At 45.4% G+C, this 18,700-nt stretch overlaps 1 protein-coding gene across 4 annotated transcripts in view; it reads left to right on the plus strand.

Annotated features, from left to right (window-relative positions):
- The window catches only part of SRGAP2 (SLIT-ROBO Rho GTPase activating protein 2), a 104,556-nt gene that overhangs the window by 18,444 nt on the left and 67,412 nt on the right, over positions 1-18,700 (plus strand). For all 4 annotated transcript variants that reach the window (XM_035346947.1, XM_035346948.1, XM_035346949.1 and 1 more), the window contains exon 2: positions 15,428-15,620. In XM_035346947.1, coding sequence (XP_035202838.1) covers positions 15,428-15,620 — 193 coding nt within the window. The remainder of the gene's footprint in view (positions 1-15,427; positions 15,621-18,700) is intronic.

The raw sequence follows: 18,700 nt of genomic DNA on the forward strand, positions 1-18,700 counted from the left end.
TGCAGTAGTGTGTGCATTTGAAGAGTTTAGTTTGCTAACTTATGACTTGCTGTTGCTGGAGAGCATCCATACTTGCCCGCTTGCTGTGTACCCATTTTCTTCAGGCAAATAAGCTGACTGCAACCATTTATTTTTAAACTTAATCTTATTCCTTTCTTTTAATTACAGCATCCTCTGCAGATGTTGGAGTGTCATAAAAATGAAATGTAGAAACAAATGCAAAGCTGTCGTGGCTTAATGCAAATTTGAGGCAGTAATTAAGGCGTTGTAGGGGAGTAGTGGAAAGTTCAGCTGACTTTATCTGTGCATCCTTTGGCAAATGATGTGTGGACTTGCTAAGGGGAAGGGCAAATGTGAAATGGACTGGGAAACAGCTCTTAAATATGCAGGAGTTAACCTGTATCTATGCATCTGCTTTGGCCATTTGAAAATAACTTACATGCAGTGACAATGTCAGAATGGCGTTTTATGGGAATCTAAGTTATTTACTTGGATATGAAGGATAAAAAACTATCCTGAGTAATCAAGACTCAGCTTTGTATTTTACTTAGTAGCTGGAGCCATCCCTGATGGTGGCTGGGGAAGGTGAGGAAGAAATAAGCAGGAACATCCCGGTTTAGGTGCTTGTTCGGTTTTGGTCACATTGAGATCGCCGGTTTAACTTGGAAAAGCAGCTGGTAAGGATGGGCTGTGGTCTACCCAGAAGTGCTTCTGTATGGCAATAACTCTACAGGGGAATTGATTCTCAGTGGCAAAGGGTGACTTGATCTATTCAGTGCCTCTGTGGACATTGCTCCTAAATCCCCGGTGCATTACATACACTTGGGTTTCTTATCTGAAAATGTTGAAATGTAAAAAAGAAGGATCCTCAGTTGATGCCAAAGGGATGCAAGTTTCCTATCATCTGTCTACTTTGAAAGAGTTTCTGGCTGTCTCTAACACATTCGACACATCATTTTTGTGTAATTTTTGTCTGGCAGTTTGTTTCAAGATGTTAGGTTTCTTTAAAGCTCTTGTCTGAATGTTTTGTCCAGATGGTCTCGGTGTGAGTCACACGGTAAGGTACAGTGTCTGTCTTTGATAAGGTTACTCATTCTGTTCAGATAGCTGATGACTTTATAACAGCAAAAGAACAGATCTTTCATGTTAATGGGAAATTACCATTCAGTCTCTTGAAAATAGGAGCAGAGTGTCTGAAGCTTTCACTGCTCATTTCCCACTTCAAGTTATTCTGATGTTCCTGTGAAAGTGTTGGATTTTAAATGGTGATAACAGATCCATCTGTCCTGACTCCTCACAGTAGTATCTCTTGATAATAATGGTTCACCAGTATGATAGTCTACTTTTGTGAAGCTTCATTTTTATAAGGTTTTTCTGTTTTTTTTTTTTTGTTGTTGTTGGTGTTTTTTTTTTTCCTCTTCATCATATGCAGGAAAAGGGAAATGATGGGCTGAGTATAAATTCTATGTGCCCACTGAAATGCCTTTAGCATTGCATAGTGGGCATGTGGTGTTAGGAGCAGCCTCGGTAAGTATGGAACTTCAAATAGTAGAACACCATAAAGAATATGGATGCTATCTCCTTCCAAAATGTAATGTGTGAAATCCAGTTTATATATAAATATTTTGTTCTATTGACTTTTTAGAAAGAGAATAAATACTATCTTCCCTTTTCTGTGTTGTCTTTCTCTGCATGCCAGTCATAGCTCTGTCATTAATGATTTAAATGTGTAATGAGCAATAAAATAAAATGCCTTGCATTGATAATTCATAATTCAAGAAAATCAGTTACTGGATTTTATAAGTGAGGTGTTGTCAACATGTAAATCAAATTTGATCAAGTCTTATTGAAAGTTACACATGTGGCTTTATCAACGGAATTCTTACTGCAATGTCTATTTTCTTTCTCCATATTGTTAAAACAGCAAAGGGCTATTATTCATAGCCCTTCCTGGCATGGCTTCTTTTTAAGTATGTGTGTTTAAAAACAAACAAACAAACAAAAAACAACACTAAAATCAGAGCACCATCTCTGGCATTTTAATTGGACTGAAACAAGGGTATCCCTGGGCTGGCTGACATCCCTGGATAACAGGAGAGCCACTGGAGCACTTTATAGTGATGTTTCCTTTCTCTAATGCAGAAGTGTTATTTTCAAAGGGAAGACAGGGAGATGTCTTGAAGTAACTGGAACCTGAATTCACACTGAAATGGAGAATGACAGGCCCATAAAATAGTTGGCACTTAAAGACCTTCTAGCTATTTCTAGTATTTCAGTCCTGGGCTGTTTATTTGGTTGGTTTATTTGGGCGTGTTTTTTTAAGTCCCTGGTAAATGAACCAACATAAACATTCCTTTTAACGAGGCCTGGCAGAAGAGCTGAAGCCGAAGGCTTAGCTCCTGCCTTCCGTGTTGACTTTGGCTTATGCTGTATGGGGCTTTTTCAGCCGTTCATTTTGGCAGATTGCTGGAGCTTCAAATAGCAAGAGTAAATAAGTCACACCCAGGATCTGAACTGCAACAGTGAATGGGTTACGTGTGCTTTGGTTTCCTCCTGTCCAAATGGTTTTAATAAATCTTATTTTTTTGGTGCATTTTCTAGGGACTGAATTGTTTCTGGGGACGCGTTAAGCAAACGCAAAATGGAGCGCGTGGCTAACCAGGCCTCGAGCACAGCGCGAGCCGTGCGGAGGGCACCCAGCGTGGCACTTCCCTGGGTTGCTCCGCGGCGAGCAATGTGAAATGTGACCACATGCAGCAAGGTGTTCTGGGGCTCTGATCCAGAAACAAGGGAGGGGTTGGTTTGCTGAGCAGATTTTGGGGGATTTTGGACAGCCGAAGGCAGCACAGTGCAGTGTGAGGGAGTGGAGGCTGAACCGTGTGGCCTGGCACAGAAGCTGTTTGTGCACAGCACAGTAAACAGGAGCTGTGCCTGTGCTTGTGAGTGTGTGGAGAAGTGAGGGAGTGAAGCAAGAGTCAGAAATGCTTGGCCGAGTGGGTCTTTCCTCTCTTCCAGTGAAACCCCAGGAGGAGATGCTGGTGGTGACAGCCCCACTGCGCTGCCCCCAGCCTTGTGGGGAAGCTGACCATGTTTCACCAGGCACTGAAGGCCTTTCGTCCGCCTGGGTGTCTATGGCAGGTGCTAAAACCCCTCGGACACAGTTCAGAGAGTTAAAACCTCAGGTGTGGGGTCTGAGGCAGGCTGGGGAAGCTGTAGCAGTGCCCTCACTGCTCCGGGTAGGCGAGGAGGGGTGTCTGCTTCTGCACCACTGGGCTTTGTGCCCCCTCTGGGACACATTTGTGGTCGGCTTGGGGCTGGCTGCTGCATGGAGATGTTGGCGGGTGCTGTAGGGCTTTCAGGTTACTCGTGTGTTTCTTCTCATAGTGAGAACTTTAATTCTTTGGATAGTTTGAGGCTGAATTTTTCTGGGGACATCAAATCCTGCAGAGCTTTAACTCGTGTGCAGCTTTATTCAGAGGTTTCAAACAAATGTGTTTTCTCTGCAGTCTGCTGTCCTGTCTTTCAAATGCAGCATAAGAGCAAGATTATTTCCTTCCCTTTGCCCCCCCTTCCGTCTGTTTGATGAAAAGGATCCTTTTGACTTCTCAGGAGTGGCAGGAAGTGACACTGGACAATATTCCACTTCAGTGAGCACGTACTTGGTGCCTGCTGCATGGGATGCTTGATTGCATGAAATAGGCTGATTCTGTAATCCAGTGTTTAGGAATCCAGTGCTAGGAATCAGACCTTATTTCATGTCTTATACTCTGGCTATAATTTACTTCAAAGATATATTTAAAAGTGTGTTTTTTCTCTCTTTTTTTTTTTTTTTTTTTTTTCTTTTCACTCTGTTGCATTTCTGTGTGATCATTTTAATGAATAGCTGCAATTTGTCTGCTGAGTTGCATTTGTGTATCCTTGGAAATGCTTTTTCTGGGAAACAAGTGACTTTTGCCAAGGGGAGCAGGGGGCAGCTGAGAAGAAACAACTTTTCAGATGAAGATTTTAATTTTATTGCACAAATTTGCAAGTGTACAAATAACATAGATAGAACCGTATTCATGTTCCACAAAGTAGATGTGACATGATTTGCTTTTATTGAACTCTGAATAACTTATTAACAACAACAACAAAAAAGAGTTTTGATGCCAGTTTTCTGACAAAGGCAAACGAAGAATAAACACATCCTTATGCCTACCCTGTTCTAAGCTGCACCGATGAATTAGTGTTGCTACAGCTGACAAAGAACTGATAGAAAAACAAGGATTCACCTAATTTGTGCTTTGAGGGTTCTATCAAATATTCATTCCCTATCTTTACAAGAGGTGCTATGGAGTAAAATCTAAGTTCATTTAAAGATGGCAGTCCTTCATGTATGCTGCTGAATATTTATAACGCTAGTGGAATTATGTCCGTGTTTCCTGTGGTGGGTGACATTGAAGAAGCCTGCTTGTGCTACCTTTGCTTTCATTGAGCATTCCTGGCATAAACATCTTATGAATATGAGCAAGAACCAAGCAAGAAAGCAAGAGGGAGGCTGGAGCAAAATTTTTATGTAAACTTTCTTTTTGTGGTTTTAAATAAGGCTTATCTTCTATTATTTTAGCTGTGCTACGGATGAATTAAAAACAATGCTCCAATTTGATTTCTTATGTAACCAGTTAAGATTGATTTATCATAAATGTTCGTGCCAGTTTAAAGATACATTACTTTGATTTTATGTAATGAGTTTGGTTTAATGGCAGGTGTTAGTTACTGCACCCAGGAAAACAAGAGGCGGCTGGAATGGAAACGCACTGTCATTAGTGTCCACTGCTGCCTCGGGCAGATGACTTGGGCCTTTTTCATCCTGTTGAAGTCATCTGTGAGCCATCTGCAAGGATGCTCATTATTCACCTCTCTCGGAATGCTTACGGCTAATTAATAGATCTCAAAAGCAAGGCGCGCGGCAACAGCGTCTGCGCCGGGACCGACCGGGGAGGCAGCGAGGGCCAGCCTGGGTCTCTGGCAGGGATTTGGCTGGTGGCACTGGCTTCTCTGGCCGGCCACCGGCCTCCCCACTGTGCTGAGGCCTCCCGAGGCCGTGGCTGCCCTGGATGGTTCGTCGGCGCGGGTTCCCGGGCTGCTGGCCCGCAGCCGGCTCCGTCACCGCGCCTCTCGGCCACGGGCGCTCAGGTGGGTCTGGAGCCTCTTCTGTTCCGGGTGAAATGGTGATGGTTCTTCAAAATGTCAACTTAAACGCTGTGGAAAGATGAAAAATGCTGATGCGATTACGAAACCAAGCCCTGCCTTCTCTTGCCCCTCGCTGTCGGAGATGACTGTGGACGTTGGCAGTCTACTGGAAGGGATTTGGAAATGGAGCTTACTGTGCTGTGCTTGAGGAGTGTTTACACGTCCCTTTCTGTTCCTCTTCATTTATTTCTTGATCATTTATGCATGTTAATGTGTTAGTTACCAAAGAGGAGAGGGAGGAGAAGAAATCCTGAGGTGAAATTAAATTAGACAGCAGCATTAATCATTCTGTTTGTATGTCTAAATATATGACACAATTCACTGAAGGATTTTCCTTTCATCGAAGAGATTAAAACATGTAACTCATTAATTGCCGCTTTTGTTCTTAGCAATTTTATTGATTTGAAAAATGTGGCTTAACTTTACTTTGCATGAAATATCTGTGTGTAAAAATGTAAATACCTGGTCTTACAAATTGGGAAGGAGTAATAATTTTTCACGTTTGGTTTCTTGCCTCTGAGTATCTTTTAGCACTTCAAAATGTTACCTAACCTTTGGAGTACTCTTGAAAGGCAGAGAAGTAGAAGATTAGCATGTAAAATTATCGAAGTGTTTTGCACAAGGACCAAAGATAAAAGCGAGGATTGGGTCTGGGAAATCTGGTCTGTACCAAAGAAGCGCTTAGCGCTGCAGAGGATTTCATGAGGCTGTGTGTGTCTGTACGTCCCTTTCTCATCTATACATGTTCATGTCTGTGCATGTGAGCACAGTAGTCTAAAGCTGTATAGAGAAATAGCGAGTTTAATTTGGAATTCCTGAAGTGAATTGAGGCAGTAAGAATATATGGCAAATGCCAGAAATAATGATCACATTACACATTTCTGATGAATAATTCAATTCAGTTTAGTACTGTTCCACCATTAAAATAAAAGCCTTGCAATGTTTGACATAATGTAGCTGAAACACTTTAAAAAAAAAAAAAAAGAAAGAAAAAAGAAAAAAACACTTCTGGAAGGTGAAATGGGCAGTTGTTTCGCTTCTGTTGTAATCACCACTGGTAGATGAAATCTTAATGCTTGGTTTGAATGAAGACCTACAAAGGTCTCGTGCTGGAGCATTTCAGTGGCACCCAAATATTTTTGGACTTGTGAAAAAAGTTCTGCAACCTACGTCTGTGGGGACACGTTAGAAGGAGTAGGCGGTGATTGCTCCTGCAGCCCTGGGATGCTTCTTGGGCTTCACTTTAGATTTATAGCTTCCACCAGGTATCCCACAGTAGCTTTATAAATGGATAAAATGAGGTGGAAGCTTAATTATTTGTTAGAGCAGGAGTGTTTGGCATGGAAATTAGTTGTCCTGCTTTGACAATAAGAAGAGACGGTGCCACCGTACATGAATGATGGAGTCCTATAGGGATTCCAAATCCCCTGCTTTATGGGGGGATTTTAAGATAGAGTTGGACACTTTCAGCCATTTTTTGCTTCAGTAAGGCACAGGTTTCCAACAGCAGGCTGTAAAGCACACAGGACAGGAACGAGAGAAGAACCAGACCGGAGTCCCACAGCCCTCCTCGTGCCCAGCTGGGCAGAACCTCAGTCACCGCCTCTGCGGGACCTGTTCTTCTGTTCTCCGGCTGGATTTCCATTCTAGCATAAATAAACGTTTCTGTGTAAAGCAAGTGCCAGCCTCTCCCTTTACGCAGGAATTTAACTTCCTTTGTGCAGCCTAAAACACTGCAGCACAACATTCTTCATTCAAATGGGCTCTCTGTTTTGAAACAAGAGTACCTGGCTCCTCTCCCTCCCTCTCCACGCCCAGCCGGCTCATCGCTCACAAATGAATTAATGTAGTTTCTGAAGTGTATTCCTGTGAATTTCCCACACTTTCTGGCCGGCCTGATTAGTTCTCGCACTCTGATGCTTTCAGGGGGAAGCCCAGGATGGTTGTTGATCCTGAGCCTTCCCTGGACTCGCAGCTTTCTTGAAAATATGCTGTATATAGAGCGTGTCTTGTTTTGTTTCCCCCCTGCAGTGATTATATCAGTAGGCACTGAAATGAAATTCTGGGCTGAGAACTGATATGACCTAAGCTGTACACCACGATGCACGCACAGAAAGCACGCCTGGTTTAAATGGTTGCAAGATGCAGAATAGGGCTTGCTGAAGTAAACCTGTCAAAGCATGAAATCTGTTTTTGATGCTGGACTGAGCACTTGCCAACGTTGTCAAACACGGGATTGTAGACAAAGTTCTTACCACCCCCTTCCCATGCCCTGGGAAGATGCACAGCTTTTAGGCATTATTCTTATTGGGAACAGGGCAGGAGTGGGAGAACTTGTCTTTTGGCGCTGATGTTAGCAGTGTAGGTGTTACAAAATTCTGAGATCATCCCAGGGGTGGCGAAGTGGCATGCTATTGTATTTTGTACAACCTGGGTCGATGCACAATGCTCCCGTGATGGCTTCTGGACTGTGAGATTTTCAGATAAATCGGGCTGTCTTTGGGCTTTGAGACCATCAGCCAACTCTAATTATTTCCAGTGTCGCTCTACCCTGCCCGTGCTTATTGGAAACACATCTTGGAGGAGCAGGGTGCTTTATTGAGCAGATGAAAGGAAGGAAGCTGCCGCGTGCAGCCCCGTGCTCCAGCAGGGTTGCTGCGCTGCTACAGGGGAGCCTGTGCCCTTGGGAGCCCTCTGCCCCTAAGCCACCTTGGTGAAGATCTGAAGTCTCTGATGCAATTATTCTGGTTCCTGCTGACAACTGAGCAAAGCAGAATTTAATTGTGGCTCTGATAGATCTGCGCGAGCTGTTGATAAAAACCTCCGTCACTTTAAAAACATTTGCTCCAGCCCCAGTTCCCTCCGACATCAGACAGCAGGCTGATTTATTGCCCGGCCGTGATCGAGGGCGATTCCTCCAGTGGTGCAGGCTGGTGGCAGGGAGGGCTGAAGGCGGGGACGGGGCTTTGGGAGCCGGGAGCAGCTCAGCATCGCTTCCTCTGCGTCAGCGCCTCGTGCAACGCCCCGTGGAAATCCCCGCCACTGCCCTCTCCCTGGGCAGAACGGGTCCAGGCACTGGCTTTCAGCAGTGCCCAGCCTTGGTTTTGTGAGATGTGGGGAGTATTTTGGGTTGAAATTGTTTTTCAGCGTGCACTTTGTTTTATTCCTTGCTGCCTTTGTTCCCTTTTGCTGACTTGCTGTTTTGGGGAGCACACACCCAAGCTCCTTGCACTGTTAGCTGCCTTTTTGTGTAGTTAATGCACCAGCGTTCGAGGAAGGAATCGCTTCTTTCTGTGATAAATTCTGGGATAAAAGTTTGAGTGGTCAGTAGGAGAATCTGGTGAAAAATATCTGAGAGCACAGTGCTTCAGCAAGACTGGCTTTGCTTGGGCCAGAAAGGGAGGAGAGGGTATTTAATGTAAGGGGTTTTTGTGTGTGCTTTAAAAATGTTCACCCAATCTTTGGCCGTCTACGCAGTGTTGGATTCAGCACAGTGCAGGAGAGGAAGCTGTTCAAATAACTATTAAAAAGTTGTTTGAAGAACGTGTTATTTCAAGCTGCTTCATGGGCCCAAAGCAATTTTTGTTCCTGGAGCACGAGGGCTTGGGATGCTCGGTGCTGGAGGCTACGAGGAATTCGTCAGCGGGAATTATTTTGAGTACCGAGGACGTGAACTGGTGTGCGTGCGAGTGGTGGTTTGCTTCTGCTAATGGTCTACGTGTCAGAATGACCCTTATTTTTTATATTATAAATCCAAGCTGAAAATTAGCAATAAGGAGTAGTTTTGCTATTTGTCTCTAATATTTTATCCAGCATTCAGAAAGTATAAGCAGAGGTTTGTCCGAGGCTTCTTTTGGCTTGATGTCAGGGGGAGACCTTTAACTGAGTACACAGGATCTTAAAATAGCTGTGAAACTTCCTGCAGACAGAAGTCGTGGTAAGGCTCCTGCTCCTTGCAGTCCGCGCTTCTGTTTTGTACTCATTTGAAAAATATTAATTTTTATGTGTTTGGAATAAATGGTTGTAGGACCTGGAAACGTAACAGACCTGATGCATTCAGCCACGTTACGCTTACCGGGGTTTTTATGCACAGCAGGGGTTAGGCACAGGAAGGAGGACTTTGGTCGTGCTTGCCCGCAGGAGGAGATATCCGCGCTCTGTAGTTGAAATCAGGGCAGCAAATCCCTGCCCTGGGTAATTTAATCTGGATCCTGTTCTTAAACATCCTCCCTGCAAAGTCAACAGCGTGCACTATGTTTTGATAACAGCAGAAGAGGCTTTCACAACCATTCCAGTAGACAAAAAATCTAAATATTTAATTTGAATTCTTAATGGATTAAATGTCTTGGTAACTTGGTCAACATGTTCATTGCTTCATTTGGGGCATTTGCTTAAAAAGCTTCGTAGATCTGAAGCCTCGCGTCAGCTTGCAGTCTGTGAATTGCAGATGAGTGGTTCTTTTGTACAGGTATGGAAAACAGATACTCAGGTTTGCTGCGTTCAATGGGCTTCTAGTTGAAGAGAGTTTAAAACTATCAAAGTTCCCAGCCACCGTTGTGGTTGAGGCGTTACACGACTGGACTGAACGCAGCAAGCACCAGCTGCCTCCCTCCCTTCAGTGACTCTTTTGTCGTGCCTAGAAAATCGAGCAGACCCAAGTAATTAGTGATGCAAATGTTAGGATGTAGGTATGCAAATAACAGAGGAGTGTCCTCGGTAGTTCACTGAGACTAGAATAGCCTTACCTTTTGCTTTTTGGCATGTCTTGTACCCTCTTCTTCTCCTTCACAAACGCGAAGCTTCAAGCACTCGTCTTACACCTCAGAGCAATTTTACCACAACCTATATTAGAAGGAATTTCAGTGACTACTGCCTATAATTATGTTTATATCTATTTGACAAGAATCCCTCTACAGTTATAATGTGAATTACCCAGTGTTAATATTTCTCCAATGGGTAATGGGTATCACATTTTTGAAGGAAAATTCACCTTTTCCCAGCGCGTGCAGTTTTTGACAGGATTATGAACCTGAGCCTAAATCTCCCTCCTGGCTCTGGTCTTAAACAAAAGACTGTATTTCCTCCTCTTATCATTCTCACTTCAAAGCCGAGTTCTTAGATTACCAGTGAGACTTTTAAGTCTGTGATGATCAACAGCTCTCTGCTAGCAAAGCAGTTCTTTCCGCGACATTCTCCCTGTTACAGAATAAAGGCTTTTCTAAATCTCTAAGCCTCCTAGCCATAGCCAGGATTGCTCAGGCCATCGTTTGTCACAGTGCTACATATAATCAATTCTTTTTTTTTAAAAAAAAGTAATTGAGACCGTTTTCACAAAGCTATGAAGTTGTTCAGTTTTGGACTGCAACTTTTCTTGTGTATGGTGTAGGGAAAATGTGAACAACCCCTAGCAATGAGTAGTGTTCTGGGAATATTTCAAAATACGTACTCCAAAGCATTTTCTGAACCTTATTTGTGTATTTAGATGGTTATAACTTTTATTCAAAGGTGTGGAGTTGGTTGGGTTTTATTTTTTGAAACCAAGGGGAGGTCTGATTTCAAACTGAGCTGTGCTCTTAGCCTACACCTCTGGTTTCAGGAGACAGGAATTTAAGCAACTTGTCACAGGCGAGGCATCAGGTCTAAAATCACTGCTCCAGTCTTCTGTACAAAGTGGAGATTTTGTTCATTTTGGACTGCTTCGTCTTCCACATGCTGCTGAGGAGCCTGAGATCAGATCTGAGCTGGGGGTTTGATGCTTGGTGACTTTCAGTGCTGTGTAAGTGATGCTTCTGCATGGAGCTGCACCTGCAGGTCCCGAGCCTGCCGCCTCCCACCGTCCTGTTTGTGGCCTGGCTCTGTGCTGTGACGGTGACGTGCCTCCTGCCTGTCCTCCCTTTGCACGAAGCCGGGAGGAGGACGGGTCCTCCAGGGCTGTCCCAGGGCACCACCATGCCGAGACCAGAGCGCAGCAAGGCTGGGAGCTGTGTGGGTGAGAGGATCGCTTCTAAGCTGGGCGGGAGCTGGGGGTGGCTTGTTTGGCTTTGTTGTCATCCCACTCCTTTCCCAGGGCCATCACCTTCTAAGCAGCGGGGTGTTCAGGAGTGGGGTGGGGATGTCCTGAGAAAGCCGCCACATGGATGCTCAGAGACGTGACGAGGTCCTGCGAAGCAGCTCGGGCTTCTCGTGCCATCTCCTGGTACCCGCTGTGGTAAAGGCTCCGATTCACCAGTGAGATCTTTGGTCTTGGTTCCCCCGTTCTCCCTCGTCATCCAGAGCATGCTTATAAGAGAGAAAGAACTAATTCTACCTTCTGCAGACTCTGTAACCATTTTCATCATTTTTAAGGAGCAAAGGAACTGTTGGAAGCTGTTTCCCCGTGTATACAGCACAATAGCAGTGAAGTCTGCATTTTATTCGGTATCAAGTTAAGTTTTTTAACTCTGTTGTTGGCTGTAGCCTTAGCATTGTAAAAGTCCGAAGGAGATGTAGCGTCTGTGATGGAAACTAGCGGCGATGACCTTTGCATGAAAGTATTAGAGGAACCATTTAAGCAATAGTTCCTCTAATTTAAATCGGGGACAATTACCTTAATGATAATGCAGTATCACTTGTGTCTATCAGTACTTCCTAGGCTGTGGCGTTTAAAATGAGGAAAAATAAAAGTGAAATAGATAAAAATAGATAGAAAGAAATATTGAAAATGACAATGTTCCTAAAATACAGAAGGTAGAAGAAATTTCTTACCCTTAAAATTCATTAATAACTAGACATGCCTGTTGAATGCTGCAGGGAATGTTGGAAAGCTAATTGCAAAAAGGATTACAAAAATGAAATTTGCAATTATCTCGGATTATACAATACTCTGTCCTTCCGTGACCTAGGTGACTTTATGATCTGATGCTGGAAGTGAATAAATGGGTTTGTTTTAAGTGGATGGAAAACTTTGCTGCTGCTAGGGATGTCTTAATTATGTGCTTGTCAGGCACGTGGGCTTGCAATAGGATAGCAGGGGCTCTGCGATACAGGGCAAGGCTTACTGTGAGCATAATACCTGATGTTTAATCCCAACTCTTCTGCAGGCTTCTTGGCCTTGCATTGAACGTGCTCGTTAATTCAGCCGCGCAGCCTGAACCACTGCTCCGGGGCTCGAATGGTCGCAGCGGGTAGGATCGAGCGATCCCAAGGCCTGCGAGCTTTGGCAAAAGTGGAAGGCTTTTTGGTGGTTTAAAATGGCTGTTAACCTCACAGCCCAGGTAAATTAAAAGATGGAGAAGCAGTGAATTCAAAATCGGAGTGGTTTTTGTGACTACAGTGTGAGGGGTGACACGCGGCTTGTAGTGCCCGGCCCCGCTCTGCGCCTCGCTGCGTTCCCGGAGCGGGTCTGAAAAAAACATCTTCTGCTTGTGTAAGCAGCGGGAAAACAAGCAGGCACTGTGTACTCCAGAAAGCCCAGTAAGCCTCAGGAAATTCCTGCATTCTTGATTTTATTTTGTGGCAAGGTCCTGCGTGGTGTGTGTGAAAGATGAGCAAGGTTGCCCTTCCCCGTGCGGCTGCGATGCACCGGAGCTGAATCGCGCATTGTTCCCCGGGGAGCCCAATCAGCTGCTGCTGCTTCCCTCAAAAAAAAACCCAACAGTGAGTTTATTTATGATGGGAAAGTGCTGATATCACATTTTTTCCTAAAGGAAAAGGTTACTAGTTCTTGCTGCTCTTTAGCAGCAGAGCTGTGCGTGAAATATTGCGCCCTGAGAGCCGGGGACTTGATTTTAATACTACAGCGCCTGTGCTCTGCTGACCTGTCGGGCTTCGAGAGCTACTGGTGTCTGGGAAGCTGTGCTTTTTCTGCTGGTAGCTGGTTTCTGCGAGGGGAGAGAAGGGTCTGAAGAGGGTTGGTTGTTCTGTTTTGAGTTGGGGCTGGGTCTCCCCGGTGGTCGGGCTTTGGTCCCCTGCCCTGCAGGGCTGGGGGTGGCTGGGGGCCAGCAGCAGCCAGAGGGGTGGCGTGGCCGTGGTCGTGTGTCTGTTTGTATACGGTGTATGTTCAGCATCAAGCAGCAAGCTTTTTAAGTAAGTGCTAGCAGATCTAATGCGCGTAAGCCTTTGTTCTTTCCCCGTGCCCCTCCCAGCCCCTGTTAGTCCCGAATTACTTCTGCTAACCAGAACTGGGTGACAAACCCGCCGGGTCCTGCAGCCTTTCCCCCCGACACTCCCAAGCAGGTTCCTCACACACCACTGGGATCAAGCACCGGGGGGCCGAGGATCCCCCCCTGGCTCCAGGAGCGAGCCCGCGTCCCCGTGTCGCAGCCGCCTGCGCAGGAGGGGGAAGTGGCGCTGGCGCTTCCCTTCCCCGGGAGAAATGAATGTGCCGAAGTGGTTTTCATTAAAGAAGTATGCGGACAGCTCGGGCTTGTGTGTTCGCCCGTAGTTGTATTTCCTGGTGGAGGGACAGAAGTTTCCTATTCTCTAAAATTCTCTCCCGAGAAAGGAATCGAGGTTGGCGAGCTCTGCCCACCCGTGGCGGTTTTGACTGCTCGGCTTTGTTGTCGAGGCTTTGCCACCTGTGCTTGCTCCGTGCTGTGAGAGCTGCATGTGGCCGCACGTAGGGCGCTAAAGGAGAATGGTCTGCACGGGTTGAAGTGCTAAGGAAGATCATCTTCAGGCTTGAGAAACCCACGTTCCTGTAGATAGTTTTTGTTGGTCAGCCTGTAGGAGCCATCTTTGTATACATGAGGTAGGGGTTTTTGAGTCCCTAAAATAAAGACGCACGCTTCCTGCCTTAAAGATCCGTGACCCCCTGAAGCTGTCTGGTCCTGCAGATGTGAGCACGATTCAAGGAAAAGAGGAAAGTGCTCAGAGGTCAGCGTGGTTTTAGCTGGGCAAAGGGACGGGCATCCCGAGGACGCCAAGCTGCCTCTGTCATTACGTGTTTCAGGGATTAGCAATGGAGTCGTTGATTAAAAAGTTGTGTTTGGAAAATGATACTTCCTCATCTTCAGTTGTGGTGATGGTCAAAGCCGGGCGTGCAGTTGGGATGCATGGCCATGGACAGAGCTGTGCACCCGAGTGCCACGAGCTCCGGTTTCTTCCCTGCTGACCAAATTCTGCTTGGAGCAGCACAGCCGGGAGACGCCTTGGGCAGAGCAGCAGTAGCTCTCTAGCAATAGTGGGTGTTTCTAGCTGCTCAAAGATCTTGAGATGAAAGTGCATACCTTATTATTTTCCTGTTGAGTTTATTGCCTATTAAATAACCTCTCCTAGCTGCAACGCGGAACATTTCCATGCATTTCGGCTGTGTTTTGTTGCCCTGTTTGACCATGAGGAAATGGTTTCACTGTTGTCCCTCAATCCCAAATCAGTGAGATAAATAAGGGAACCAACAGCCTGTCCTAAATGGCCAACGTGAGAAACCTCCGTGGTTGGAAAATGTTTCCAAAACAGTTGATAAATTACTGTGCAAATACAAAAGCACTCTTCTGTAACAATTCCGTATAATGGTATTAACACTTGGATCTGTTTCTGCTCCGTGGGTCCTTTAGCCATAAATGTGTTACCTGGGGATCTTTTAAAGGCAAAATAGCCTTCCTGGCGGTAACTCCCCAGGGGGAAGTGCTGTCGCGTTGGCTCTCCAAAGGGGTGTCTGTCTGTTTTCATGGCCCGGCTTACGATGAGAGCTGCGCAGCTGGAGACTCGGTAACTAACTGAATAATCCCAAACCGGTGCCTTCGGGGAGTGCCCCAGTGCGCGCAGCATCTTGTTTCTGCATCAAGAGGAGTCTGCAAAGGAATTTGATAGAAATTCCCTGAAGTGATTTTCTGGGCTGACGTGGGGGATTGCAGCATGCGGTCCTTCTTCCAGACTGAGATTCAGTACATTTTTAGGCAGTGACCACTTCTTCTTAATGCCAAAAATGCACTTGACACTTGTAACCGATGCGCTCTTCAGCAGTAAAGCTCTGCTCCAAGATCGGCGTGCCGCAGTGCAGGTTGCTGGATGGCTTTCCTGTGACCGGTGCATCCTAGCTGCATTTGCAATCATTTTCTGTCTGTGGATATAGTTAATCGTAACCGAGCTTTGCTGACATACTACTAAAAAGGGAGCATATTTTTAATCGTGTTTTACTGGAGAATTTGAATACTGGAGAATTTTTATGGTGTTTAATGGGATTTTGTTTAATCTGTAGTGCTTTTGTTTGTTACAGAGATCCGTGCCCAATTGGTAGAGCAGCTGAAATGCCTTGACCAACAGTGTGAGCTTCGGGTCCAGTTACTGCAGGACTTGCAGGATTTCTTCCGCAAGAAGGCAGAGATTGAGATGGATTACTCAAGGAATTTGGAGAAGTTGGCTGAGAGATTCCTGGCTAAAACTAGGAGCACCAAAGACCAGCAATTCAAGTAGAGTATTTGCCTTCTGTTTTTGTCCTTTTTTTTTTCTTGCATATGTGGTTGCTGGTGTAGGAATGCAAAAAGAGAGCTGATACAGCAAATGGAGGTATTGGCACCATTGTGAATGTCAGAAGAAATGTTTCCCAAGTTCGTTATAAACACACAACCCATTTCACATTTCTGCTTAGCCTGGTCGCAAGGTTCATTTCAGTCATTCCTAGTAGGTCATGTATGTGCATAGGGGACAGAATGGTAAATATTGGTACAATCTAAAAGGAGTAATTTTCTTGGGAAGGTGGGCAAAGCTGTACACCAAATTTGATGGACAAAACCAGGATTTCCGTCAGAGTCAGTGGCTCTGTTCTGATTTTCAAGTTTTTGTGATCTGTTACGTGTTGCGATTCGCCATGGCAGCACTCTGTTTTTAATATCCTGCACATATTTAGTGTAGGATTTAAAAGAATGTCACTTTAAAACAGTAGAGAAATAAGGCCAATAATGCTTTCAAATAAAGCTGTGCCATTTGGGGAGGTGGGAAGAGGATGCCTGGATGGGACTCGATCACAATCTGAAGATACCTTCCTTGGCAATGAGTTGTCTCACCTGCTGGAAACATTATTTACAGGTAGGTCTGGCAGTATTGCTTTGGTTGTTCCCCATGTAGCTATTTGGGCTGGGGTGAGTAATGCCCATCGGATGTGGTTCCACGGAATCAGGTCTCCTGTTCTAGCACAGACTCGTGCCTGTCCTGGTGAATGGGGTTCAGGGCTGCGGGATGCTACAGGGCAGCAGCGAGCCACCAGCTTTGGGGCTTGCTGGGTTCCCTTGTTGAGTAGCAGCTGGGGAATGGTGCGAGCAGCCCTGGGGTGTGAATCAGCTCAGCTCCAGGCAGATGGGTCTGTCCTCTGGCAGGATCCATCTCATCTGCCTCCACCCAGAGCACAGCGTCCCGTTGGGGACGTGCCTTTATCTCTGCAGTGCTGTCTGGAGGGCTGTGATGTTTGGTGGGGCAGGGAAGATCAGATCTGCCTTTCAGCTAAACACCTTCTTGAGAAAACCATTGAGTAGGCACCATTTTAGTTTCCTTGCTGTACAGCTTTGATGCTGTTTACTTTAGTTCTCATTTAAAATGCACATTGTGCTAAGCTGCCTGGAAAGCATGACTCCTAAGTGCAGCTCTCTGAGAAGCGGAGCGGAGTTGTTCTGCATACCCACAGAAAGTAATTGTCTGAGATATTTGTCTCTTTCTTTACAGTGAAACCATTCTTACAACTATAAGCTGTGCATACTCTGCACAAACTTTTAGGATGGCACTAAATAATGTCTTGAACTGTGATTTTCCACCACATTATCCCTTCCAGTTTATTTTGCTGTGGTGGTTTCGTTTATATTACACGATATGAAACATCCCAGCAGAAACGCTTTTGTATTCAGTTCTTAGTGTTGGGAAAGGCGTATGACGTTTACTTCCTATTTTGAGATTGAGACTGAATTTCTAATATGGAAGCTGTTACCATCGTGGAGCAGAATGCTACATGGTGTCATGCTTCGTGTTAATTAAATATGCTGGCAGTGGTACTGAAGATTTTTTCTAATGCAGTTTCCTCACTGAACCCTGGCCCTTTGTCCTCAAATATTCTGGCTATTGGGTGCAGTCTGAATTGGACAGGTCATTTTATTATCACCATGTAAAGCTTTCAGCTGATTTTCTGAATTAGATGTTCATGCTGTCCCGGTCAAGCCCAGGGCATTGTCCAAAATGTCCTGGAACCTGTTTCTGAGCATCGTTCCGCTTTGCTTTGCATGGGACTGGCAGGGCTCGCTCTTCTGATTTTGTTTGCATTAGCAGCAGATGGCTCCTAGCAGAAAGGCGGCTCACTTGGGGAATACGTTACCCTGCAAAGTTTGAGTCCCAGTTCTCCAATATGTTCATTTGGTTCAGAGCTGGAAGGAGGGGAAGAAAACCCAGCTTTGTATGGCCGATGGGTCTGCGGGCAGAGTTTGTCACAGCAGTGGAGCAGTTGTAAAAGTGCCCCGAGCAGCTCCATCCAGCTTGCTTAGTCACTTCCTTCTGAGGGCTTCAACATTCAGAAATATGTCAAAATACATCAGTAAGGAAGCAATTCCAATGATAATTATCCATCCCAAACACTGCCCTGTCTGAGCAGCGAGGAGTAACTTGGCCGGTATCTGTTCTATAGATGCTGAAGCTGTAATCTAATCTGGAACCCCCTAAAAGACAATTTGATCAAAGCCAGCCATCAGATCTCTCCACCTAGGGATCTGGTATTATATGACTTTGAGATGTGCACAGGCTGGTGGCTACTCTGTAATTGCATGGCTGCAACCCTATAAATACACGGTAATAGCATGTTCTTTCGGTAACGTGATAATTATGTCGGAAAGTACCATATCATTCAGGGACTGCTTACCATGTCACTTGCAGTTTTTAGATCTCATAACACACTGTCAAGGAGGAAACTTGTCAGGCAGTAACCCTGTAATTTGCGTGTGCTTTCATACTCGATAGCTATTATGTAATTGCCGAGCTGCTGCGAATGCGCTCGTTTGAGGGAGTGCTGTCAGGGGCGCGAGGCTTCAGCCCGACCCTGCAAAGGGGATCCTGCAGCATGCATGGGTAAAAGCACACACGTAAAGGAAGGAGCAGTGTGAGGAGTAACAAATGCATGGCACGGGTTTTACTTTTCTTACATGTGACCGCATCACAGGGCAAGCTGCTCAGGTGGCTATTTTCCACGTCAGTTTAGAAATCTGGGTGGTTGGGTCTCAGAAGCAGGCTGCACACAGGCAGCGGTGGGCTTAAAGGGTGCTTGCACGTTGCACGGTTTGAAGCTAGTCTCACTGAAGCATCTTACCGTGATTTACAGAGGTAGGTGTATGTTTTTCTCATTTTATGTCCTCGAAGAGGGGGAACAGATTGGTTTAGCCAAGGTGACACACGAGTTGATGACAGTTGGATATGTCCCAGGTTTGACTTGCTTTTAACTACTCTACCATGGTTGTTAGACCTCGCTTCGCCTATTCCTTCTTAAAAATGGTTTTTCAATTAGAACAGACTTAAAGAGAAT

This window comes from Oxyura jamaicensis, chromosome 26 (assembly GCF_011077185.1).
Source record: "Oxyura jamaicensis isolate SHBP4307 breed ruddy duck chromosome 26, BPBGC_Ojam_1.0, whole genome shotgun sequence".
Classification (NCBI taxonomy): Eukaryota; Metazoa; Chordata; class Aves; order Anseriformes; family Anatidae; genus Oxyura; species Oxyura jamaicensis.